The sequence below is a fragment of the Mchenga conophoros genome, linkage group LG5 (assembly GCF_057382185.1).
Source record: "Mchenga conophoros isolate Kocher_MC1m ecotype Shallow Benthic linkage group LG5, M_conophoros_male_GT1.1, whole genome shotgun sequence".
Taxonomy (NCBI): Eukaryota; Metazoa; Chordata; class Actinopteri; order Cichliformes; family Cichlidae; genus Mchenga; species Mchenga conophoros.
In genome coordinates, this window is record NC_140530.1 from 24948525 (window position 1) to 24976523 (window position 27999).

The 27999-nt window shown below is 38.5% G+C and overlaps 1 protein-coding gene across 2 annotated transcripts; it reads left to right on the forward strand.

Moving 5' to 3' along the window:
- grm2b (glutamate receptor, metabotropic 2b) lies at nt 1-27982 on the forward strand. 2 transcript variants are annotated; one of them, XM_085274479.1, is made up of 6 exons: nt 1-769; nt 4824-5439; nt 19934-20771; nt 21565-22628; nt 25091-25283; nt 27321-27982. In XM_085274479.1, exons 2-6 carry the CDS (start codon nt 4930-4932, stop codon nt 27392-27394), a joined length of 2679 nt encoding a protein of 892 aa, XP_085130605.1. In that variant the 5' UTR covers nt 1-769; nt 4824-4929; the 3' UTR covers nt 27395-27982. The 2 variants fall into 2 exon arrangements, with proteins under 2 accessions (XP_085130605.1, XP_085130604.1); XM_085274478.1 differs by having other exon boundaries at nt 20-769; nt 4819-5439.
- The last annotated feature ends 17 nt before the right edge of the window (nt 27983-27999 follow it).

A 27999-nucleotide genomic window follows, 5' to 3' on the forward strand; every position in this document is an offset into this window, starting at 1 on the left:
TAAGTCACTTGACCTGTTTGAGAAGTTGATGCACCTTTTTATCCTTTAGTCCTGCAGAAAGAACAGTGAAAATTATTATAGTTATACATTTATTTATTTATTTATTTTTACAAATAAGAGCGACTCAAAATAATGACACATCTTTCGCTGCTGTGGCTCCCTTCACTGACTTGCAAACAAACGCTGTATGAAGCATCGTCAGGTTTCTGAGACGAGCACGGTGTCGACTCTCGCACTCATTATCTCTGTGGAAGAGCTGCGAGTGGCTGTGCGTCTCTGAGCCGATGGGCTACGGCAGGATTTTCTCAGCGCCGCTTGTTTTGAAGTTAATTTGACGAACTTTCCGAAGAGAAGCGACGTTCAATATGAAATGTAACGTTAAAAAATGCGCGGTTATGATTTAATTTAGACTCACTTGCCTCTTAGTCCTGCTCGCTGTGAGAGACAAAGAGAAGCCTTCGGTCCTTCTGCTGCGCTTGTGGATGGATATATGAGCACTTGGGCGGTAGTCTACGGGCTCGTAGTCACTGTGGCTGGCAGGCACAAGTTGGGGGGCACCGAAAGGAGTTTGTAAGACTTACCAATGTGAAGAACACTTCAGAACCAAGGACAGATCCAAACCGATGCCTGGCAAAGATGCCCAAAGTGAACAACATCTGGAATCTGCTCGTCACATGAAGCTCTTCACGTTTCTAACGTACTGAAGCTCGGCTTGCGCAAAGAAACCCTTCAAATCCATTCGGGAAGAAACACCTAGTGCTACTAACAGGTAAGAAATTGTCCCTTCATAATTTTGATGTTATACTGACGGTGGGTTTAACACAGAAAGTACTTTGTGTCTTTCCTATCTGACGTGATTTTGCATTTTTATTTTTTATTTTTTTTGTTACAAAGTCGTCGCCCCCCCACCCCCCAGCATGTATCCCACAGCCACAACATTACTCCCAACAGGTCCGTTATTATAATACCTTATCAGCAGTTCATGATTTTCCCAGCATTTATCCCCATTCCCCCTCTCACAAGCCACATCTGATGCACCAAAGTCTATTTGTCAACACAAACCAAAAATAGCAGGAGGAGACTTTCTTTCACTTTATTATCAGCCATCCCAATACCTGCGTGTTACTGTGGAGGTGCTAGCATTTCCCTGTATGAATATGTGAAGTTGTAATCCTGCTTGACCCGAGTGTATTCACTGTCTCAAATAAAAATTACATAATTGAGTGAAGCAGAGATTCCTCTCAAACCAATCAGGGCTTTTGTTTTTGGACAGCGCCATAAACAATGTGGTTCGACCCTAATGTGGGAAGTAATTCAGCTGGTAAATGTATCGAGTCATTGCAAAAAGTGAAGAAAGTGTTTTTGCTTTGGAATCATCCACATATCTCACGCATCATATTGTTATGACAGGAGTCAGACAGGAGTGATGGGGTAGGATTTACCTCAAAGGTAAGTTATTTATTATGGGAGACACCACCACGGTGTCTTGATGGATGTTATGTATTTTATCATCAGATGGTGTCAGCATGCTCACCAACATGCTCACCAAGAGGAAACAAAGAAAATCTGCTCTAGCACGTGTAATTCTTACATCTGTCCTTTGTCTCCCAGTCTAAGTGTGACCTATGAATAAACATACTGACAGGGCATTATTTTATTATTTTATTTTATTTTGTAAAAATTAAACAACTGCACTATTTTTTTTTCTGAAAAATACGCATTTATTTCACATTCAAACACAATCAGCTGGCTGCTGGCCACCACAGAGGGATCCTAATTCCTTCAGCTGACAAGTCCAGGTGGAGGGATAAACTGGGTCCCCAGTGGAGATTATATAATGATGGGAATCATAAGACGAGCTATTGAGGTTGCAGTTTTCTCTTCTTTTTGTAGTTCATTTTCATACGCAGAGATCTGATGCTTTGAAGTGGATGATTTGTGTATTGTCTTCTGACTGAAACCTTCAGTTTTTGACAGTTTATTATCTGATGTTATATAACACTGTAACCTCTAAACTTTAAACCTAAATCTAGTTTTTAATCAGATAAGCACAGAAAAGTAGTGTTTTAAATGTCATAGGACAAGTACGCTGTTTAGGCTGTCATACTCACCCGGCTTAATGATTCATGTGTAGTGGATCGGGCTCTAAATTAAATGTCACATCGAGTACTTTTCAATAAAACTGCATGCAGACTGTGTCTACTCTTCAAATTTTGAGTTGTGTCACCATTTTAAACAATTAAAAATATAAATTATTGTTTTATAACAATTATTTTTCAGTCTGTACCTGATGATAACAAAAAAGGAGGTGCATTCATTTCTTCAGCTCATTCGCCAGACATAAATAACACTGTACTTCTGCGTAGATAATATGATTATACCTGCCAATCACCATCACTGCTGAAAGGAATTGGGTGGTGAGTCATTTTTTACACATTAGTTATACCGGGATAAGGAGTAAGGACAATAAGGAATAGTGTTCTCAAAGCCTCTTTATGCTAATGTTGGAGAAATCCTCTGTGCTGGGCAGGAGCAGTAATGCATTAGCTGATGGTACAAAGCTGAGTAAAGCACGCCGTCTTTTCTTTTTGAACTTGCCTTTCAGAGGGAATATTGTGCGCAGACAGCTGGGGAGCGTGTGACTCTCTTGGCTGCTCAGTGTGAGTGTGACAGCCGTTTCAAGATAGTTTTAATGATGTGATCGAGGCCTGATAAAAGCTACTTTAGCAGATGTTGTTGTTTTAATTCTCATGTAAGCTGATAATACTGCTCCCATTTAAAGAATGTATGCAAATAATTGGAAGAAATTAGATTTTAATAGCTGTCCACTTCAGCCACGCCAGCATTTCTTTGCAGTTCTTAGAGGTTTTAGAAGAGCTTCTGCATCTCTAACCTCACTTTAGCTTAGTTTGTATTGACCAGCCTAATTGGCTGTTCCTTGTTGCACCATTAATTCATACTGTGACCTAGTCTCTGCAACCAGAAAGCCCCCATCTGCTCAACAGACAGCACTGAAGACCAATTAGACTCTTAAAGTTGAGCTCTTCAAGTTGATTTCTCACCTTGCTTCTAATAATAGGGCAAATGTGTTGCAGCAGTCCCATACACCTGCACGTAGTGTTCAAGACACACAGCAGACATGAGACAGAGGCTGTAACTTTGTATATTACCACATGTAATTTAGTTTGATGGGTACAGATTCATCAATGCACCATAAGATTTCCCCACCCCTAATCTGATGTAATATTTATCTGGTAAGAAATTTGGCATTCATTACACTTTTTGCTCCTCATTTTCACTCAAGAGATGCTTGTGCTGTCACAGGATATTCCTCACAATATCCTGTGTGATTCACAGTATCTTGTGTATCCTGAAGTGTTCAAAAGCATGCACGCACGCATGAACTTATGCTTGTGTCGCTGGTGTTTTTGGAACCAGTCCCTGTGAACCCCACTGTGACGGTTTTCTGCCTCTGTGAGCACAGGAAACAGGACACACTCAGACTCAATGAAACGACTGTTGATAGAACTGCCAATAAAAGAAGTGTCAATGCACGAGCATCTTTTTTTATGCAGTATTATAATGTAAGTAACAACACTGTGTGACAGAAGGGGAAAAGTCAGTAATACGCTTCCCACTGTGTCTTAAAGGAGAACGTAGCGGCAGCACATCGCCTAGTCCAAACTGCTGCCAAGCTCTGTGGGTTTACCAGCGTGACTCCTCTGATAGCTCAACTTCTATTTAAAAAAGGAAAAACATACCCACAGACAATTTTTGTTGATATTATGTGCCATTGTTACATCCCTCAGAGCTTTCTGTGAGTAATACTGCTGAAATATAAGCTCTGATAAGAAATTCTGATAGTATTTGCAGAAAAAGAAAAGTAAACCACAAGTCTTTAAAAATACATTCCAGAGTATGAATCTACTTTAATCTATGTGTTTGTTCTGAACTATGCATTTGATAAATGTGATTAATAATTGTGTTTGGAATAAATACGATTGGCTCTCTAAGAGCGCTGTGATTGAACCTGCCCACCTAATCAGACAACCCCCGGTGGATCTTACTTCAACATGATAGGAATATATTAGCATACATGTCTCTCTGCCCACTCCCCTGCAGTCCAACCCTTATTTTTTACCCACCATGTTTCCATGGCAACCACATCCATTGAGGAGAATCACCGTGTATGTGATATCTCCGTTGCCTGGAAATTATGCTTCAGTCAAGAGGTGCCTTAAATATCAATAAATGTTTGATGTGGTCACTTGAAGGTGGTAACACTGAGTCAGTCTTTCAGATAAAATTTTATTTATTTCACACTGGAACTGCTGAGACTCTGACTAAAATATTAAGGTCTTCTGTTTCACTTCAGAAAGTAAATTCTAAGATTAATGGCTGTGTTTCAGCCTTCAGATAGAATTCTTAAATTTAGAGTCTTCAATAAAACCATTTCTCTGTAGTAATTATATAGACTCTAAGTCAGGAAAGTTAAGAAAAAGGCTTGTAGTTCAGGTAAGAATCAGTTAAAAAGATAAGAGAGAAAAAGCATGACTGTTCATATCTTTGAGTAAACCTGTGAGCAAAAAAGTGACCAATAGGCCTCTGACCCATATTTAGTTCAAGAATTTCATTGAAATTGGGCAAGGACGTTACATTTTACTCCACAGGAATAGGATACAAATGTAATAGATAGATAGATAGATAGATAGATAGATAGATAGATAGATAGATAGATAGATAGATAGATAGATAGATAGATAGATAGATAGATAGATAGAAAGATAGCATATATTAATTTTCCCCCTTTTTTTTAAGGAAAGATGCTGCACTCACTGACAGAGGACTTGAAAGACATCTGCCTCCAAATTGTGTGAACCTCTTCTGCTCTCCACTTCAACCTGCTAAATCAAGCTACCTGGTCCTGCCATGCTGAGTGCAGTGCTCTGCCCCAAGTCGCAGGCCAATTCTGCACATTACTGGCCTCTCCATGTGTTCCTTCTCGAGCTGCTGATACCAGGAGTCCTGCCTAGTATTTCCAGACTGCCCCCTTCAGCCAAACGTGAGATCATCGTCGATGGGGACTTGGTGATTGGAGGCCTGTTCCCGGTGCACGAAAAAGGCGATGGAATGGAAGACTGTGGTAAGATCAACGAGGGGAGAGGGATCCAGAGACTGGAAGCCATGCTGCTGGCACTTGATGAAATTAACTCCAGCGATCGCATCCTTCCTGGTCTCCAGCTGGGGGCTCACATCCTGGACACCTGCTCGAAAGACACTTATGCTCTGGAGCAGTCGCTAGATTTTGTAAGAGCATCCCTCACTAAGGTGCACGACCCAGGTTTCATCTGCCCAGACGGCTCGAGACCAATTCAAAATGAGGTTCCACTGGCCATCTCAGGGGTTATCGGAGGATCTTACAGTGATGTTTCAATTCAGGTGAGTGTGCAAATGTATATTAACCTTTGTTTAGTGTATCAGTTGCACTTGCATGCCTTTACTGAAAACTGTGACACATGCAAAATTGCCATGCCACTGTACTAAGATAAATAGTATACCATATGGTATAGCTATGGTACATCATGTGGGTTTTCTACGTCTTGTACTGACCTCATCTGGGATGAGGGGTTGAGGTGCTAAGTTATCAGCCTATGCTAGCAAGCATGGTTAGCAAGGTGCATCCATAAACTGCATGGGTCCATTGCAGAAACAGAAATACTTGCTTATTGGTCCCCATCTAACGCATGCAATTATATTTTTAGAATTACAGTTAGCAAAATTGGACCACAGACTTCCTGGATGATCTGTCAAAATTAGCTACAGAGCAAGGCATTGTATGTGTCAGTTATCAGCATGAATCCAAAAGGCACTGACACCCCAAACACAATAAGTGATCTATTTCAGCAATGAGCGGAAGTTTTGCCTCTGGTAATTATCTTCTTTGTCTATGGGGCTCTCACCAAAACAAAGTCCTAATGTTTCTTTAAGTGTGTAAGTGTATATGTAGTCTTTTCAGTTGATTGCGTTTTGTCTGCATCTGTAATCAAGTAATTTGTTATTTCAAGAGCAAATATTTTGCAACTTAACACTTGTACGCCTTTAAAAAAAACTTGTTAATTCACAATATTATTCCAGTTATTTATTTTGTGAGCATGCATTGTGTTACATGGGGGTGGATGCTCATTCACATGTTGAAGTTGCTAAAAGAATCCTTGCATCTCCACTTTTCACAAGCTGTAGAATTGAGCCTTCAGTAGAAGAGGTTTCTCTTTGGCTGGAGTAAGAATTTACTGAGATTATTTTGTCTGAAGCATCAACATTCACAGACACATCAATCACTTTGTCAGCAACTTCATTTCTGCCTTGCAAGGAAAACTGACCTTTCACACATGTATGAAAGGTTGCTAGAGGCAGTTCATCTGACCATAATTAATTAACTCTGATTGCCCTTACATGACATAATTACTGAAGCACTCAGTGTTAGCAAGACAAAGTGCTCAGGAATAATTTGGTTATACACACACACACACACACACACACACACACACACACACACACACACACACACACACACACACGCACGCACAATATGTGGCGAAGCCTTGGGTAAACTATACACAAGTAAAGATCATCTCTATTAGCCTTAGGGGTGCGGCAACATGATCACATTTGAGTTCAGATAATAACTGGACCAATGTTTTCCAGTTTTTCGCTTGTTACATGATAAGCATCATTAATCCAGCTAATAGTCATTTATTATACACCAATATTTAATTAATACTGACTGAAATGATAAAATAACTCAAGTTCTGCTTTTTGATTTTGGGGTTCATCCTGTTTTGTGCCTCCTAAGATTTTGTGTCATGCAATCTGTTAAGTACAACAGTGGAATCTTTGCCACAGGAACCTTTTCAGTGTGTCACAAAGTATTTGTAGTACATGTTCACCTCTAATGAAAATGCTATTGTGGTTTTCCAGAAATATCACTGCTCTGCCCTCTAACTTGTTTTGAGCAGTTGAAACACTACACTGTGGGGAACTTCAGATTTGTTTGTTCAAACAGTACAGTTCCATCACATTTAATTAAAAGTTGGTGACACAGTGAAGATCACCAGTTTTAACAGCAACTTTCTACAGGCAATGTCTATCCACTTTTTTCCTCAGTCAAAGGACCTCAAAGCATAGCATCCTGGCTGCCGGGATTATCCTGGATATTTGTCTCAGAGAAACCCAGCAATAATAAAATACAATGAAAACACAAACAAACAGAGGCACTGGCTTTTGCCACAACACAAAACCTCTTAGGCATTAGGAGACTCATTGTACAGGAGTAACAATATCCTTGTCATGATAAAACGGCAATAATCATTTTATGCTTTATAACAAATTGTTTCATTGTCTGCTAAATCTTTTAGGTTTCTCACTACTTATAGCTACCTTACATTGCAGGAACTTGGTGAAGGTGAAAGTTAACTTACTTGAACAGACTCCTTTCCTCCATTCTTCCTACATTCCTGTCCAAATTCAGCCAGTAAGCAATGAGTCCATGCTCAGCAGTTTTTTGTGGCTGATGAGAAGAACTTACTGTGGAATAGGTACTTTTTCTCCTCTGCAAGGTACTGCAGATGCAGTTTGACTAGGCACAAAAGGTTATGGTGGCCTAAAAAGCCCGTTAGTTCCTGTGGTGGAAACCAACATTATGTTTCACTGGTTCACGGATTTATGTATGTGACTAATGAAACAGTTTTGTTTCATTCAGTAACATCTCTATTCAGTTATATTGCTGATTCATATTTTTTGTGTCTAATTTGACCACTGGATGCTGTGGCTTTGCTTTTCAAACAAAAAAAAGCTTCTTTCAGCTTTTCTAAAGCTAATAAAAACCCTTTCTTGTAACGTGTTTAAGTAGTCTTCAGGAATAGTTCTTCAGGTTTCTTGAAGGACAGAGCTTTTCATTTGATATTAGTCACAACCTTGATCCCAAACTGCTTTGGTAATGTTGATATCCAGGCTCTGGGGAGGCCAGTCCATGACTGGTAGTCTTCTGTTGTTTATTTTTCTATCCTGGTATGTTTCTACTCTGTTGGCAGTGTGTTTTGGATCACTGCCATGGTAAAAAAAAAAAAAGAAAAGAAGAAATGTCAATTAGATGCTTTCCAGATGGTATTGTATGGTGGATCAAAATCTGGCAGGACTTTTATGTGTTCATAATTACATCAATTTTGACAAGATCCCCAACACCACTGGCTGAAATGCAGCCCCAAACCACGACAGAGCCTCTGTTGGGTTTTTCAAAAGGTTATAGACACTCATTTTTCTACCTTTCTCCTGACCTCTTCCACACATACTGATGATAACACTGATGATTAGGGTGACTGATGATTAGTATAACTCCATAAGTGTTAACTGTTGATTTTCAGTCCAATTTGAAAAACCCAGCTTTGCCTTCTAAACTGACTCGTTACTTGTTACAGCAGCCAGAACCTGAAACCACAACAGATAACAAAGACTGTGATGAGTGATCACCTGTAGCTGCAGGTTTATAGTGTTAACTGGTTATGATATAATCTGTCAAGTCAATTTCTGCAGTAACGTATAACAAATATAGCAAGTAGTGTAAAATATTACTTTCCCCGGTGTGTTATGAGTTAATGTACTGTTTTACATTAATGAAAAGCAACAGCAGCTTTTGCTCCCTGTTTCCCTTCCTTAAGAATGGCTTCTTGAAAGCCATGCTTCAACTGAGGCCATTTCTGTTGAGGCTTCAGTGAACAGGACATGCTGGAAAACCTCCCTTTTAATACAAAGAAATCTCCAGTAGAACCAGGCTCAAGGAGGGGCAGTTATCTGCTGTGACTGTTCGAGGGTGATGGGAATGAGCTAAGATAAAAGACATGCGCTACTTGTCCTCTACTTGTCAACTTTCCTCAAATTTAATAATGACAAACTGCACACCATGCTGAGATATGCCAAGTTTTTTGGCTAATAGCTCTTTGGGAATCACGTTGTTGAAGCAGAAGTACAGTTTATGCCTGTCAAACTGTGGTGTCCATGGTATTTATTTATTTTTTTTGTAGATTAAACTAACAAAATGGGAACAAATTATGTGTTTGCGAAAGGCTGCTAGCGTCAAAGTGACTAATGATACAATTTAAAATTGGTTCTTTGCCAAGTTGCTTATTATCTGTTGATACAACACTTGTCCATCCCTTGAGTTAGGTGCCTTTTTTATGTTTGAATGATTCATAGGTCTGTACTAAGCAACAAACAAAGAAAAACATTAGTCTGAACGTGAGTCAGCTATAAGAAAATGAGTGAAAAAGCAACCAATGTCCAAAGTAAAACAAAGATCAAGACTTTTGTGTAGTACTCTAGGTCACTTACAAAGCTTCGTATTTTAACTTATAAATATCACGTGTCATCACTTCAATAGAAAAAGTCATCAGTAATGTTTGCCATAGTGTCAAGCCAATGTTATAAATAACTGAATCCTTTATCCTTTATAACTGCAGGCTGTATGGTTTTCACTTTGAAATCTAGTATTTCTTTAAATATAAAGTATGACAGCTGAACTGTCTCATTTTGCATATCACCATGCATTGAGGAGTATAGATAACACTGAGTTGTGCTACAGCCAGAATATGATCCAACCTTAGCTAAGTTCTTGCAGAGATGAATGCTTCGTCAGAGTGTGTTAAAGCTGAATGGAGAGTTCGACAGAAAGGGACTGAGGATATCCAGCACCATGTTATAATCTTCTAAAGCCTTCATTACACTCAGGGCTTCCTTTCATAGTAATGTTGATGATGCCTTGACAAAAGAACAGCTTGTTTTTTGTCTATTTCCTTGTGAATGAATCTTCAGCAGCCACACAGTCACAAAGGCTAAAAAAGAAACTCTCTGCTTTTTTGTTTTTGTATAAATTTGAATACATACCTCTACTGTCACGATGCTCAACAGTCTCTTTGTGAGTGCCTTCACTTCCTGGGAACTTTAATGAATCGAGCCGTGAGAGTGGCTTGAGGCCCATGGTGGGATTTTTTTGAGAGGTCACTGTCTTCACAGTCCCCATTTATCCCAGAGAAGCACTTTGTGGAGATGAAGGGCATTATAAAACAGAGGAGGATGAGTGCCAGAGACCATCCTGGGGAACTTTGAGAGAAGCTGCTTTTCCCATCTGCGGGATATGTCTCCATTGGCTGGCAGGGATGTGCCCACCTGTGTGTGGAAAAGGCTGATGCTGCCTGTGATAGGGCCAAGGACAAGAGGTGGTAACGATGGTGGGAGATGAGCCAGTTTCTGTTTAGTCTCAAAGGATTTGTTCATAATTAGCCCAGCAACATTTAGAAGGCTTGCATCGCTGCCTTGCTCATCCCAGTGTATTTTGTTGTCTTTGTTATATCTTCTCACAGTTGAGGTTTTTGAAAATAGTTTGCCGTGCCAAACAGGATGTTAGCCATATAGAAGCATCTATGATTCATAACCAGCAGCCCACACATTTTACACCTATGGATTTAGCTTAGCATCACAGAGAAATCATTTAAGAAAGACAATTAAATAATTTTAATGTGTTCCCACAATGTCTTATGCTTGGGTAGCTGAACAATTTAAAAAATGACATTTTCTTAGAGGCATAGCCACAGGTTTATCTTCAACATTAACTTTATGTTGAAGATAAAAAAATGCAACACGCAGAGCTCTGAAGCAGCTCAATCCACTGCACAGACTATATGCACAGCCCAGCTGCTTGTGTCTAATCTACCTACATTAACTCATGTATGGATTGGGAAAAAAGTGTTGTAAATCTTGGGTTACTTTTTTGACATTAAAATTTTTTTTTAAGATGAACCATCCCTGGCATGTAATATGACAATATCAACTTATCTCCCTTCAGTCTCCAGACATCAAGACTGCAGACATCTAAAGGTGTAATATTTTGAAATTATACTCAAAAAACACCAACTAAATCCTTCAAGACCGGTAGATAAACTCTATTTTATCATTGCTGAAGCATCTGGGAAGGTCCTCAATAATTTCAGGTTATAACATCTGTCCCGCCACATATCGATGTTTAATACGTTTGGTGTGCAGTGTTTTATTAACTCTGTCTTTATTCTGTTTTCCCCCGCTCACAGAGTAAGTCGGGTAAAACAAAAAACAAAAACCAACCTTGCTTTGGTGTTAACTTCAAAAGACTTTTGTTTATCATGTGATATTATAGCTGAATATAATATCGGTTATTTTAGAAGTGAAAAGTTTAGCACATTCAGAGAACACATTGCAGCTCTCTAATTAGCACATCAGTATGTCATTCAAAGTGAAGGAAAACATTGTAATGACTGGAAAGCTGGTTCGAGTCAAGACCCACACAGTCAATAATGGTGCTAGCCTATTTGTGCCTCGATGCACTTCCCTTCATCTCGCCCGTCTTAGAGCTGTTGTTTTTTTTCCTACGTAGTATCACATAAATAAAAAATGAGCCTTTACGCAGAACCCGTGGCTGTTATTTAAAATTTAGCGCTGAAGATTGTGTGACAGGAGCACTGCACTTCAGTCTTAATAACAGTAAAAATTGCCAAACCTATCAAGCTGGTTCAGAAGTGCTAGGAGCTAGAAGTGATATATCAAAGCATTATTTTCTAAGAAGGCGATAAAGAGCAGATGTATTCCTGTTCTCAAGTGTGGCTCAAAAGGTTGCTCGTGTGGTGAGTATTGTTTTGCTGGTGGGAGGAAATAATAGGTGTATGTTTAATATGAAGATTTGCCTGTTCCTGAAATAGCTCATGCAAGCAATTCAACAAACAATCCTTTCTGCCTTTGCATCGCCAGCTATATGAGCTGTGATATCAGATTTTGATTACAGCCGGCTGGGATCCACAGACATAAATGCATGCACGACATGGTCTTATATAAAGTACACGTGAATAGGTCTAGCCCTTTGTTTTTGTGGGTTTGTGTGTTTGTATCTGTGGCTTAGTTCAGTTGTTTAAATATGGGTCTGTTTGTGGCCATATATACTTACATTTAGAATCTGAGGTGATAGTGACTTCCTGGAGTGTATTGCCAAATTCAAATCACATAGAACATTATTTGAGGTTCTTGTGCAGTGCCCTGTGCCCTTGTTCACACGAGCTGTTTTGTGAAATGTGGCACTGCATAAGCGTCTGAAAATTAGTTTACTTTTTGATAGTCCCTTTGGATCCTTTACACGCAAGTAGCTGGAGCTGTTTTGCAAAGAAGAATGGGCAAGAAATTCAGTCGCTAGATGAGCAAAGCTGGTAGAGACATACCCTAAAAGACTGGCAGATGTAATTACAGCAAAAGGTGGTTCTACAAAGTATTGCCTCAGGGGACCGAATAATTACACACACCCCACTGTTCAGTTATTTATTTGTAAAAAATGTTTGGAATCATCTATGATTTTCGTTCCACTTCTCACGTGTACACCACTTTGAATTGGTCTTTCACTTGAAATTCCAATAAAATTGATTCATGTTTGTGGCTGTAATGTGACAAAATGTGGAAAAGTTCAAGGGGGGCGAATACCTTTGCAAGCCACTATGTATATATGTATATATAGATATATGTATGTGTGTGTGTGTGTGTGTGTGTGTGTGTGTGTGTGTGTGTATAGCTCCAAGTGGAAAGAATAGCATGCAGAAGAATGTTGATTCATCTGAATTGGAGTTTTCAGTTTTGAAGAAGGTTTGGAGAACTGCAGAGAGACTCTGCAGCTGAACACAAGGTTCACACTTGGTGTTGGGTTTGCCATAAGAGAAAAACAAACTAGACCGAAGTGAACGAACATTTTTAGTGTAAACTATGTGTCTGTTTGATGTTGCACAGTCAATTAAGTCACCACTGGTGTTCTGCTGTTTCAGCTGTCTCTTCACAGTAGAGCAGAACAACTTAGCCTTAGTGCTGCTCCCTCTCAGTGAGTGTTTTGATCAAAGTTTAAACTGCTGCACACATTAAAATGATGCTAAGCTGTTATTTTCATTAACAACCATTTTCTCATATATTTCAGTGCATCGATAAATTATCATATTCAAATGATAGATTGAACATTCAAAGAGCTCCATACAAACTGCTTTCCGATTCATTTACAGTTATATCACTTTTAGGTTTATTTTTCTTTTACCTTTGATGTGTTTTTGCATAGCCTACAAAAAACACAAGGACTTAGTGGAGCTCAGACTTAGTACATTTATTGTTATTGTTGTTCTTTTTGTTTTTTAAAATGACATGTATCATTAATGTAGCAACAAATCTATTCTTATTAAATTAAATGAACTCTATAGTTTGCCCAAGAATTTAATTACCGTGTACTTTTTTAGCAGCTTGATTAAAAATATCAGTAATTAACATGTTTAATGATTTACACTGCATATTTATTTTTGCACTCAACCCTTTCCTATCAATTTCAGTATTTGAATTTAACTAATACAATTCAAATGCATTGTACTTAATTCAGCAGCAAAACCATATATGCAAAAATTTAACCTGTGTCATCTGCTGTATCTACTACAGGACTCAGTTTGATCTTTGGGGCTTTCCATCCTGAAACATATTATAAGACATATTAGAAAGTCTCTTCCCATGTTCCAGCTGTTTCAGTTTTTTAATGCTTCCTCCAAATGTGGTCTAAACTACATGATGCATATTACTGACTGAACCAATATTGACATAGATATTCGGCATGTTGGCCATTGTCTAACTACATTCTTAGATTCCTTTACTTTGGCGACTAACTTTCTTCTTGAAATAGAAACACTTTTTTACAGCCCCCCCCCCCCCCCCCCTTTTTTTAATTTGTTTATTTATTTTTTACACACAACGCTACTCAGAACATGTGGTCATGGTTTATTTTTCATGCAATATATTTGATGGAAACTGCTCAGGGAGGGGGCTGTGGTAGACAAAAATTTGCGGAATTAAATGTTGTTTTTTAAATTAACATGAAAAGCAGTCATTCTGTTATATTTTTACATTGAATACTGATGGTGCTCTTTTGGACGTTAATGTTTGAAATATAAGTTACATGACCAACTGGGATAGATAACTGATACATTGTAACTATTCAGTGGACTTACAATACTTAAAATATCTATGTAACTGAATTGCTAGGCCAAAAGAACATAAATAATGACCCTAAAAAAATCTTATACAATCACTAGTCAACAATTTTTTGTATGATAATTTTTCTTTATTATGTTCAAATTTAAAAATCAGAGAAAGGAAGACTTAATTTGAAACATTAGCCCTACATTAGAAATCGTAGCAGGATTGTTTTTCTACATCACACAGTTCAGAAGAAAACTGCACCCAGTTTTAGAGTCCATCTTACAAGGCCAGATCAAAACGTGGAATGGGATGATGTGACATGATCACTTTCTCCAGTACACAATTTCAGAACATTATGATATGTAGATATGTTAGTTTTATCATTCAGCCAAATGTCGGCCTTTGGATGTCTCCACAATCAGATTTATTCAAATTTTTAACAATGTAGTGCACCAGTAGAGAAAAGGTTTATATCTGTTCAACCGTTGCAACTTCTACTCACAGTACTTTCAATATCCTATTCTGAAAGAAAATGAAAATATTACTTGGGGGGGCTTTTTTTTTATTTTTTTAGTGTTTATTGAAATAGTACAATGAAGAGATGTCACGCAAGCCAAGAGAGAGAGAGAGCTGGGAATATACATAGTAAAAGGCTTCAGGGAGGATTCAAACTCAGGCTCTGCAATAGCCTTAGGGTATATGCTTTACCTGATCAATGCGGGAAGCGATAACAGCAGCTCACTTGTGGGATGTATGTCTATATGTGTATATGTAACTTTACCTTTAAGCATTATTAGGTTTCCTACTACTTTGAAGGACAATTTCAAGGTCAGATATAATAAAAGAATTAATATTTGACAATTGCATTTCGCACTTGATAAAGTTCCAGGTCATTTGAGCATAATTTCATCAAAACTGGACGAAAAGTTTAATAATAATAATGATCATCTGAAAAGGAGCACATATCCCCATTTGGGCCATGTTTGCCAAAATTTAAGGGTCGAAATGTATTTCAGTCATTTCAAGTTGCAATTAATCAAATATAATTACCAAAACTTACCAAATATATCACGATAACTGAATACAACCAACAATTTTAAGCATCATTTTCACCTTCAGTCACCCAAAAGTTGTAAAGTTTTACAACATTTAAATAATGATTCAAGGTAATGACATCAGTCAACATAAACATGCCAATGAAATAAATGTTGATTACCAAACAGCTTTCTCTTGACATATAAAGACCTACAGCTTTTTAATAAAAATATTAGTTTATGTATAAATTGGTAGTCATGAAAGCACTTCCTGTGCAGTATAATAGAGCGTTTTCTCTGTTTTTTCCTGTTAAAGAGATTCTGGCTGGACTAATGAGCCTCCTTAACAACAGAACCAAAACAACCCTTAACTATTTAATGTACTTCCATAATAACTATGATATATTAAAAATAACCTGTAATTCTAATGAGGTCTGTAAACTAATTATGCAAATAATATTGCAGTTATGTAATAATAAACCCGTCCTCAAAAAATAAATGGGCACAGCTCATGTTACTTCTACATCTGGAAAGAGTTTCAATTTAAAGATCGCTCATGATTGGTGGAAAATACCCACCCCTCCCCCAGTTGTAGTTGTGACTGCTGTGTAAATATGCTTTGTGAATGTACAATTTTAATTATGATCAGAACTATGTGTAATTTTGGGAATACCTTTGGGCAGTTGATCCAAACAACCTATATTGGTTTGGTTCATCACTAGAGATCTGATTATGGTTGCTTCATATATGATAATATTTCACCTTTCTTCATTATGCACAAACTTAAAAATAAAAAAAAGTTCTATATAGAGAAGACTTAATATGAGTTTGACTGAAGTTAAAAGCCTGAGTTATAAGTTTGTAAAATAAGGACCCAGGACCCACTAAATAAAATAAATGAGTGTCAGTGAAAGTGTACAGTCCTCCAAAGCTATGTGACTTAATCACAAAATAAAATACAAGTCTAGAGTTTTTGGTGTCTCTTCCTCTGAGCCGGTGCGGTGGGTGTTTCTATCCGACTGAGAGAACAAGTGGGAAATACCACATGAGGATGAACAGACGGTTACTGTCACACACTCCAGTGCCGTCCTGAAAGGTGCGCTGTCAAGCTTCTCCAAGAATCTATTGATGAAGGCCAACTGCCTGTCTAAAAAAACCCTGCAAGAGGAAACTACCTTATTATCATGCAAGTGTGACTGACTGGCTCATTGTGATTGCTGACATGTTAGCTTGCATAAAAGGTGTATATATCCCAGGCAGCATAACCTTAATCAGTGGATTTAATCAGGCATACCTATGTCTCAACAACAGACATATCTCAGTGTAAATAACTGCATGAGACCACACTAAGATCACTGGAAAGAATACTACTGGGTACAGTTTCAATGCCAAAATACATCATATTTACTCTATTTCTCCCCTCAGGAGGTTGTGGTGTATTTTATGCTGCTTCTTAGCTTTTGGGTATTTTAGCTTAACAAGTTTAAGCAGATGGCAACTTGCAGATAGGGATTAGTGTGATTTTTTTAGTCTTAACAACCTACTGTGGATTGCATTCACAACAACAACTAGTCTCACGTCTGTGTTTTGACCTGATATACATGAGGCACTTTGTTAGTTACACCATGCTAGCACCATATCGATCCCCTTTAGCCAAAAAAACTGTTTTAATTCTTTGTGACATACAGTTACCAAGGTGCTGGAAATGTTACTCAGACACTTTGGTCCATATTTTCATGATGACGTTACACAGTTACTGCAAATTTGTTGGCTGCACATCCATGATGTGAATCTTGAGTTCCACCATTTCCCAAAGCTGCTCTATTGGACTGAGATCTGGTGACTGTGGAGGCCGTGTGAATACATTCACTGCCATGTTTATGAAACTAGTTTGATTTGAACTTTGTTGGAAGGCATGTTTTCCTGCGGAGCAGCCATCAGAAGATGGGAGCACTGTTGTCATAAAATGGTTGTTATTGGTCATCAACAATGCTACTGCTAAAGTATCCTCCACACCATAATACCATCCCCACAATGGAGAATCCATACTTTAATGTTGTTTATCTCAACTTCGTGCTTTTGACTTGATTTTTTTCTGGCTCTTGGTTTAAATTTAAGCAGGTTGTCTTTAACATGCCTAAATGCAATGAATTGCTACCGTGTGATTAGCTGATTTGATATGTGCACTATCGAGCAGACAAAGAGGTGGTAAATTAAATTAATGATGGTTAGCACTGTTGCCTCACAGCAAGAAGCTCCTGAGTTCTACTCCACCATCAGGCCAGGGTCTTTCTGTGTGGAGTTTGCATGTTTTCCCCGTGTTTGCATAGGTTCTCTCTGGGTTCTCCGGCTTTCTCCCACAATCCAAAGACATGCTGTCAATGGGGTTAAGTTAATTGGAAACACTAAATTACCCATATGTGGGAATAAATGCGAGTGCGAATGGTCGTCTCTGTCTATGTTAGCCCTGCGACAGACTGGCGACCTCTCCAGGGTGTACCCTGCCTCTCGCCCTAAGACAGCTGGGATAAGACAGCTTATCCTGAAAAGGATAAGCGGATTGATGGATGGATGTTTTTATATATAGCACCAAATAATAATAACTTACAAATAATAACTTACATCTCAAGGTTAACAAAATATTACTGAGTAACATGATCTGGGAACATGCTACATGCAGAACACTGTATACTTGGTGTGTATGCAGGATAATACATATGATTTATATCATCACAGAAAGGACTAATAGCTCTGTTTAGGATTTTGTGAGCTGGAATGAGAGACCTGGGAGACAAAATGGTACTTTAATTGGGGCTTGGAGTTAGTGTAGTAGGTTCCAATTACATACACGGGGATGCCATTGTTTGGAAAGCCTCCAGGCAAACAGTGGTGCTTGAGGGAGGAGGCGGTCACATTGAAGCCCATGGGTATTCACTAATCACCACTGTGTCTCATAGGGGATTCCTGGAAAATGACAAGTTTTTACTGCCTTGCTGCCATGGCACTGTAATACTGTGTGGGAAAATAATTGCCATGAGTTTATGGTATGACTACGACACAGTCGTTTTCTGCAGGCTTGTGTTCAACAAGGATGCCACGCTGAGTTGTCAGTCAAAGATTATCATCTAGCCCTGGTGAACTCAGCAGCACCAGCAATCAGCTCCAGGAGGAAATTAATGTATTATCTGGGTTACATGGGTATCATAAGTCCCAGCAAAATCTTCCCCCAATAACTTGACAGAATGGCTCAAGTGGAGAAAACAGAAAAATCCCACTGATAAAACTCATATCTGTCTGCCATTGTTGCTGTTGTTATCTGCACTATTGTTGAATCGATTTGTGGCACTGGCTGCTGGTGATGTGGATCTCTGACACAATAAGCAGTCTGAGATAGAGAAACACTGAATTGTTGCTGTTTCCACAGCCAGTCTCCACCGCTGAGCTGAATCAGACTATCAGACAGATAGCTAATCTGCACTTAATGGCTCCACTTAAACTACAAACAGAATATACAAGTCAAAAAGTAGAATAGCTTAAAAATATATAAACAAATGAATAAATACTTAATGCAGGACTTATAAGTAAATTAATTAATTTCTACACTTTATTATACAATTTACAGCAAAAACAATGACTCTGCACTCTTCATTATTATTTTGGAACCCATATTTTTGTAATTAAGAATTGATAAAACATCTATGTGTAATGCAAGACAGGTTAAAAAGTACAATTAAAGGAATAGGTATATTTAATAAATTTAAACAAATATGACTGTATGTTTAAAAAATCTTGTTCAACTTTGTAGTGTTGGGAGCACATCAGTGTACGGCTCAAGCCTTTTTCTGAAATTCCAGCAAATAATCACTTGGTTTGTCTGACATACAAAATACAGTGGAGGCACTGTCATGGTGAGGGTCTGCAGTGTCGCTAGTGGTGTTGGGGATCTTGTCAAAATTGATGGACATGAACACAGCAAAGTACCATCAGATTTTGATCCATCATGCAATGTGTCTTTGTGGTAGCATCTTCATTTTCAGAATGAAAATGATCCCAAACACTCTGCCAATGAATTCAATTCAATTCAATTTTATTTATACAGCGCCAAATCACAACAACAGTCGCCTCAACGTGCTTTATATTTTAAGGTAGACCCTTAGACCCTAGAATAATACATACAGAGAAAACCCCAACAATCAAATGACCCCCTATGAGCAAGCACTTTGGCGACAGTGGGAAGGAAAAACTCCCTTTTAACAGGAAGAAACCTCCGGCAGAACCAGGCTCAGGGAGGGGCGGCCGTCTGCTGCGACCGGTTGGGGTCAATGCAGTAAAACCATACCTAGCTAAGCACAGAATGCAGCACTATCAGTCATGGATTGGCCTCCCCAGAGCCTGGACCTCAACATTACTGAAGCAGTGTGGGATCATCACAACAGAGAACAAAACAAAAGGCAGCCAACATCCAAAGCAATGCTTTGAATGTCCTCCAAGAAGCCTGGAGAACTATACCTGTAGACTCATCAAAGATTAGAAAAGAAAGCCTGCCTAAGAGAGCTCAGGCTGTGTCTAAGAATAAAGATGCTCATACCAAATATTGACTTTCAAGCTTTTAGAATTGTACAAACTATTTTTCCCCTTATTTGTATGTTTATTTATGTTTAAATATATTTCAATATATCACTGCACCTATTTCCTTTTTCCCCAGCAGTTCCTGTGTATGTATAATATATATATATATATATATATATATATATATATATATAGATATATATATATATATGAGAGGATGTGATGAGACTGTTTTGATAGCATTTTCATTTCTTTGCTTTCCTCAGGTGGCTAACCTCCTGCGACTGTTCCAGATCCCTCAGATCAGCTATGCCTCTACTAGTGCAAAGCTCAGTGATAAAACCCGCTATGACTACTTCGCTCGCACCGTGCCCCCTGACTTCTACCAAGCTAAAGCAATGGCTGAGATTCTGCGTTACTTTAACTGGACATACGTGTCAACAGTAGCATCAGAGGGTGACTATGGTGAAACAGGCATTGACGCCTTCCAGCAGGAGGCCCGCTCTCGCCAAATCTGCATTGCCACTTCAGCCAAAGTGAGTCGTTCCATGAACCGCCAGGGCTATGAGAATGTGATCCGCTCCTTGCAACAAAAGTCTAACGCAAAGGTTGTCATCCTGTTCACGCGCAGTGAGGACGCTCGCGAGCTCCTTGTGGCTGCTGCCAGAATGAATGTCACTTTCACTTGGGTGGCCAGTGATGGGTGGGGAGCACAGGAGGGTTTGGTGAGGGGCAGCGAGACTGCAGCAGATGGAGCTTTCACCATTGAACTAGCCTCCTATCCTGTCAGAGAGTTTGAAGACTACTTTACCAAACTGAACCCATCGACCAATATGAGGAACCCGTGGTTCAGGGAGTTCTGGGAGCACCGGTTTGACTGCAACCTACAGGAGCCTGGCTGTGCTGACTACAGCTTACGAGATGGAACTTTCGAACAGGAATCCAAAATCATGTTTGTGGTGAACGCAGTCTATGCGATGGCCTATGCCCTGCACAACATGAGGCAAGCAGTGTGCTCCAACACATCTAAGGTCTGCGATGCTATGAAACCAGGTAATGGCAAAAGGTTCTACAAGGAGTTCATCTTGAAGACCAAATTTGAAGGTATGCACAACATAAGTAAACAACAAACATGAAAAAAAAAAGAATTTAACATGTTTTTTAAATGGTTGGAAGTGGTAATATTTCACCATGGATACAAAGCAAATAAGGGTTGCAAAGAGCCATGACACAGGATTAAGCAAACAACTTCTGCTGAGCAGAGAAAGGCTTTGTAATTATTCAATTAGCAAAAAATAATCCATGAATTGGCACTGAAGAAACAGCGGGCAGGGAACATACTTTTCTTAAAATAATACTGACAGGATGAATGAATGAACAAATTCAGAGAACAGCTGTGGCTCAGGAGGTTGAATAGGTGTTGAATAGGTGCATTAATCCTAAGGTCAGTGGTTTGGATCCTTGGATCCTCTAATTTGCTGTCAAAGTGCCATTGCCCTCCTGAACTAACACTAACAACATATGCGTGAAACTGTCTTATGTTAAAAATGTGATTTGTAGTATAAAGGGCTTAGAGGGCTTGATAGGAAAAGCTGTATATAACGCAATGCATTTATATTTCCTGTTACATGAAATAGCAGAAAAAAAAGTATTTTAATTTAAATTATACAAAAACATGTGTTCTTCAGTCCATGAATTGAACTTTGGCTCTCTTTTTCTTTTTTTGCCTTTTGTGTTATTCTTATATTATTATTATTATTATTATTATTATTGTTGTTGTTGTTGTTGTTGTTGTTGTTGTTGTTGTCATTATTATTATTATATTCCTGGCTTTGAATTTTTAAATCCTTTATATTTCCTTTAAGTCTTCATTGCTGTATTTTATGCTTCCCACCAGCACCATTCAAACCTGCAGACACAGAGAATATGGTGCGCTTTGATTCAGTTGGTGATGGCATAAGCCGCTACAACATCTTTCATTACCACAAAGACGAGGGGAAGTTCGTCTACAAGAAAGTTGGTTACTGGGACCAGAACCTGACCTTGAATACCACCATGGTGCACTGGCGTGGTGATGTGCCACCAACCTCCCAATGTAGTGACCCTTGCAGGAAGAATGAAGTGAAGAGCATGCAGCCTGGTGATGTGTGCTGCTGGATCTGTATTCCCTGTCAGTCCTACCAGTACCTGCAGGATGAGTTCACCTGTGCTGACTGTAGTTTCGGTCAGTGGCCTCTGGCTAACTTGACTGGCTGCTATGATCTGCCTGAAGAATACATCCGGTGGGAGGATGCCTGGGCTATTGGGCCTGTTACCATTTCTTGCCTTGGCATACTGTGTACCCTGTCAGTAGTAGGCGTATTCTTCAAGCACAATGAAACACCGGTGGTTAAAGCAAGTGGACGTGAGCTCTCCTACATCCTGTTGTTGGGAGTGCTGATGTGCTACAGCATGACCTTTATCTACATCACCAAGCCTTCCACAGCTGTTTGCACCCTACGCCGTCTAGGCCTGGGGACCTCCTTCGCAGTATGTTACTCAGCTCTCCTAACCAAGACGAACCGCATCGCTCGCATCTTCAGTGGGGTAAAGGATGGAGCGCAGCGGCCACGTTTCATCAGCCCGGCCTCCCAGGTAGCAATCTGTGGTGCTCTTATCTCCTGCCAGCTTCTAGTGGCTGTTATCTGGCTGCTTGTGGAGGTGCCAGGGGTTCGAAAGGAAGTTAGCCCAGAGAGGAGAAACATTGTTACGCTCAAGTGCAACAGTAGGGACACCAGCATGCTCATCTCTCTCACCTACAATTGCATTCTCATCATCCTCTGCACCGTCTACGCTTTCAAGACAAGAAAGTGTCCCGAAAACTTCAACGAGGCCAAGTTCATTGGGTTTACCATGTACACCACCTGCATCATCTGGCTCGCCTTTCAGCCTATCTTCTACGTCACAGCCAGTGACTACAGGGTAACTATCCAGAATTTTTTTTTTTCCTGATAAATAGCAAATTGAGTATTTATAATTCATATTTCTATAAACCTCTAAAGCCAACTTATGTGGAGTAGTGCAAACAAAGTCTATAAATGACTGTCCCCTGTGTTTTTATCATCCCTGAAGAAGGTGTCACTTTCACATTCCATTTGATCACCTTCACCTAGACTCATGAAAGCTTTCTTTTCATGTGAGTTGAAGGATCTTTCAAGAAAACAACAAAGATATACCCATAGAAATAGTTAAAGACAGTCAGATTGATTCATTAAACCGTGGCATTACTAAATGCTCTTTGACCCATTTTTTCAGCTAAGAGATGGATTCTAGAGATTTACAATAGGTTTTGTTTTTAAAAACCTAGGCTAAATCCCAGTGGGAACCCATACAGGGAACACAATAAGCAACATTATGGTCTGTATTAATAATCATTTTGAGCGGCCTACTGTTGCCCATTTTGTGGCACTACCTCCCTAATAGGAAATTTGACAAATCTGCTACAGAGTTGTCGCATAGAGATAATGTTTTTGCAGCATTTAGCCTTTAAAAAAATCACTACAGGCTAAATTTAGTCTGTAGTGCATCAAACTACACTGAATAAACATGCTGAATATGCATTGTGACTTTAGCCATATAGCATATTAGTCTTATTAATATCTGCATATATAAATGCATTTATTTATTTGTGCAATGTGACATAGGATAAATAACACAAAACTTTAAGCATAAAACTGACAGACCATGTAAGTTATGAGTGCTGATGCCTTAGGCAGTCCCAAGGCTACTGTCACAGCATTTTGGTCGAAGTGTGCAACAAGGCCTTTGTTGTGCAAACAGATAGGGGGAAACCTCTGGCTTTTCATGACTGTTGTAAGCAGCCTTTTGGGTACTCAACCCATGAACCAAAAGCCAACTTTCCTGATCCTTAGTGGCCCCTAAGAGACCAGATACATTTTGTAGGAAATAAGGCTTCATACTAAAATTGCAACCGAGAGATTAACTGAAGGAATGAGGGGTTTCACACTGCACTGGAGATCTTGATGATTTGGTTCTGTGTGACAACAATAACAATGGCTGTGGGTTCAGCTGCCACATTTCAAATTAGAGTTGGATAACACGGTAATATCGTAATGAGGGTAGCCTAGTGAATCATGATGAGCCCAAGGTTTTACTGTTATGTAGACACATTTTCTTTCATGTTCAAAACCTTTAATTTTTTTCCGTCTCCTTTCTACAGTATAGTTTCTGTAGTATGAACTTTACTCACTGGGTAATAAAACAGTGAGTAAACAACCTATAAAGGCAAAATTAAAGTACATTAAATTGTGCTTCATAAAAGGGAAGGAAATTTAAGAAAGAGTAATAAGCTAAAACGACATTAAATGCAAATGTCTAACAATGAAATACATCATACAAATACAGCTCATGTTGTGCTGTTGCAAACACTGGTGGTTTCTAATTACTTGTGTAATCTGTTTAAAGGGAATAGCTGCTAGAAAGTTATCTTTATGGCTGAAAAAGATTAGGAGCTGCAGAGGGAAGGCAAAGTTATGTTACCAGGAGTCCTGGTGGTGCTTTTCACTACTTATTTTTGAAGTTGAAATGCATGATGACTTCTCATATTTCTGCAGTGCTGTTATTGTGCAGTATGTTTGGGAGAGATTTCACTTCATGCTGTGGTTCTGCAAATAGAAGTTCCTGGACTGCAGGGGTAACCAGTGGGGTGGGAAGAGACGGAGCTCAGGAAGATGACCCCAGCAGTCAGCTCACATTAGCAGCTGAAATATGACTAACAAGGCTCCGACTTTCCAGGACAGCCAGCTGTGCTTATCTCTCTTTCGACTTCTTGCCCTCATGTTCATGCGCATACAAATGGACAATTAGAATTGCTAACAAACGCAGCTGAAAACCACACACTGTTCAAAATGTAAAATATGGCTAATAATGTGAGAATAATAACTATAAGAAACCTGAAAGGGACAAATTTGATTTGTTTTTCATTTTGATTCCATCCAGGTAACGTTTTCTTTTGCTTTCTGTTTCTTGAACAAAAAGTTGATTATCAGTTGTTAACCTTCTGTTAAACATCTAATTTATTATATCACTATTTATTAGTAAAGCTTATATCCATGTATAAGTGAATATTTGTTACAGGGTTGTGTTTGGTTTTTGATTGACTTTTAGAAAAGATGTTAATGTAAAGATTGATTAATGGATGTTTGAAAGGAACCACACATTAAGGTTAAGGTTTGTAAATAACCAGAACAGGGAATAAATGAAAATATGAGTGATTTGATCAAAGGCTGTGTGAGAGAGAAGAACTGGGACCAGGTGGCCTTTGAATGAACTTCATTAGTCTTTTTGAAGACCAAATGAAAAAACAAAAAACAAAGAGCAGACTGATGTAGCCATCATTACACACATGCTCTCTTTCATCCCAGGTACAGACCACCACCATGTGCATCTCCGTCAGTCTGAGTGGCTCCGTGGTTCTCGGGTGCCTCTTCGCCCCAAAGGTCCACATCATCCTTTTTCAGCCCCAGAAAAATGTGGCCACACTAAGAGTCACAACCAACCGCTTCAGTACCACAGTTTCTACGTCTGCCTCTGCCCCCAGCTCAAGCTTCTCAAAAGGTACTAATGCAGAGTATACAGAATATGGTTCTTTACTTGTAAAAGAAACTATTAACACAACATAAAGACAAAGGACTACCAGATGGTCTTTAGCTCAACATGCTAACATACACACTTTATATGGTAAATATGAATATACAGCCAGGAGATTTAACACAACTTATCAGCTAACATGGCTTTCTCCAATATTAAACAATCAGTCTACGTAAAACTTGGAGATTATTTAATTTGTAGACGAGCACAAATGGGCTGCAAGCTGAAAAATCTGTTGTTTCAGGATTTGCCCATTATTTTAATTGGCCTTTTTATTTTTAATTTTATTTATTTATGATATTTTTTTGCATATTTGTCACACTTCACAGGAAATAAAAAGCCCAGTCAAACCAACTTGGCCCTGTGTGAAAGAGTAATGCTTTATCGCATTGTTCTTGCTGCCAGCAGTGTTGGTCAAGTTACTTGAAAAAAGTAATCAGTAACTAATTACTGATTACTTCCCCAAAAAAGTAATCCCGTTACTTTACTGATTATTTATTTTCAAAAGTAATTAATTACTTAGTTACTTTTTAAAAACACGATTTACAACCTGAATAACTAATAAAGCGATAGATCTTTCAGCCCACTTCTACTTTTTCTGCATAATCCATCATACAAAATGTAATCAAATGGAAAAGTCTCTTTTTTTTTTTACTTGTTTTATCAGTTTTAATCTTTTAACTTTATGCATCAAGTAAAAATTTAATTATATGCAACATTCTCTGACTTGAAGAAATTAGTTTAACATTTAAACCTATTTTCTGCACATTCCAGCACATAAAATAAAATATTTTTTGTGTTTACACTCAGTCTTTCAAATAGTTACAAGTAACGCGTTACTATACACGTTACAAGTAACGTGTTACTGCCTAATCTCTGGCTGCCAGGGGTGCCAACACCAGTTATTAGGTTTAGGGAGCAATTACTTTTTCACAGCACTGTAAATGAAATATACAGTACTGTTTAAATTTGTGAGGTGCTGGCAGGCAAATAAGAATATGCCTGTCTGTGTTCTTTCTAAGCTGAGATACCCTTTTCCATACGGATAGGGCATCTTACATAATTAAAAAATTAAGTAAGTATTACAAAAAAGTAAGTAATTAAAATGTATAAGAATCACAAAAGTGCTTCACAATAAAATCAGAAATAAAACTGGGTAACAGTTGACAGTTTCACTGTGAAACTCAGATCAAAATGACAGCATTGCAGTAAAACACTGAAATATCATTTATTTCATTTTTTTTTTTAAATTTATTATTCTTATTTAGTGGAACATGGGTAAGAGTGAAGAAATTTCTATATAATACTGAAAGGTTTTTCCTGCTTGTTTCTGTAGTTTTGCAGCATAGCTCTGCAATTAATAACCATGCCATTATGTTTTTCTTTTCATTTTGGGTAAGAGAAAGTCTTATCTGAAACCAATTAATAAACTGACTATGTTCACAGACAAAAAACACATTAAATATATATGAGACGTTTACATGGTTCTATAGTGAGAGTGCCATTTACTCTTTTATAGCTGGGAGACCTCACACTGCTTTTAGTCCAAAAGAAAAGCTGCGCATTAAAAGGCTTCTGACACTTTATGCTTTATCTCGTCTCTTAGACTAAAGTGATTTCTGTTGTCAGAAAAAAAAATGATGTAAGAAATAAAAAGTATTTAATTGCTGCAATTAAAAGTAGGAATTCAACAATGTAAGGATACTGTCTGGAAAATAGCACTGTAAGCTGTGATGGATTTCTGGTTGCAGTATTTCACATTGTTCAATTATAGCTAGTGATGAAGCAACCGGACAGAAACTGTATTGTTTTGTAACATTTTATGTGCAAGTCTGTATAATCGTGATCAGCCAAATAAACTTCACAATAAAAGTCATGCACAAAAAGGATACCTCAAAATTGTACTTAAAGACAGGGTGCCTAATGTATTTGGACCACTTGCTCCTCGCAGCTTTTATCTCTGGTTTGCAGGAAACTCTAACATCACTGTTTTTATTCCCTCAGGATCAGCCTCCAACTATGTGCCAGCAGTTTGCAACGGGCGAGAAGTGGTGGACTCCACAACATCCTCTTTGTGAAAAACATTCCTCTCTAAGCAGAAGCAACCATCCTGTCATCAATCATCCTTCCATCCAACAGAGCTGTGTATGACAAAGCCCCCATGGCATCTAACATGTTGCAGAGAGATAACTAGACTGACAGTGGCAATGGTAACTCTAACTGTGAAAGCGTAACGATGTTCTTACAGTGAGCAGTATGTATCAACTGTAAAGCCTTTTTTTTTGTATAGATTTAATATGCTGTGATCTCCTTGGTTTACAGATAGATGTGATTAAATGCACCGTGCCTTGTCCTAAAGAGTCTTGTTGTCAAATGGGTGGTTGTGAAGCAATAGTGTTATACAAAAACAAAAGGCTGTTCTTATTGTGTTCTTACAGTGCTGTGAATATATCCAGATGTTTAGACATTGACAAAAAAATGCTTTGAGATAAAGTTAGCCCTTCTGTTAAGCAAAATGTGTGACTAACTATAGTGAATGTGATGAAAACTAGGCAACTAGACAACGTAAAGGACGTGTGTTAATGTAGACTGGTATAGCAGTGCGTGCTTACTTGTAATTTATGTAAATAAAATGTTCTTTTTTAATATTAAAAGATCAAATTCTACTTTGTTTGGGTTCCCA

What these genes read in the sequence shown, in the direction of transcription:
- grm2b (XM_085274479.1), top strand. Translation starts at nt 4,930, where the DNA reads ATGCTGAGTGCAGTGCTCTGCCCCAAGTCGCAGGCCAATTCTGCACAT. An exon ending in CTTGAAGACCAAATTTGAAG is followed by an intron (nt 20,772 to 21,564) that starts GTATGCACAACA and finishes GCTTCCCACCAG; the next exon opens with CACCATTCAAACCTGCAGAC. An exon ending in CAGCTCAAGCTTCTCAAAAG is followed by an intron (nt 25,284 to 27,320) that starts GTACTAATGCAG and finishes TTATTCCCTCAG; the next exon opens with GATCAGCCTCCAACTATGTG.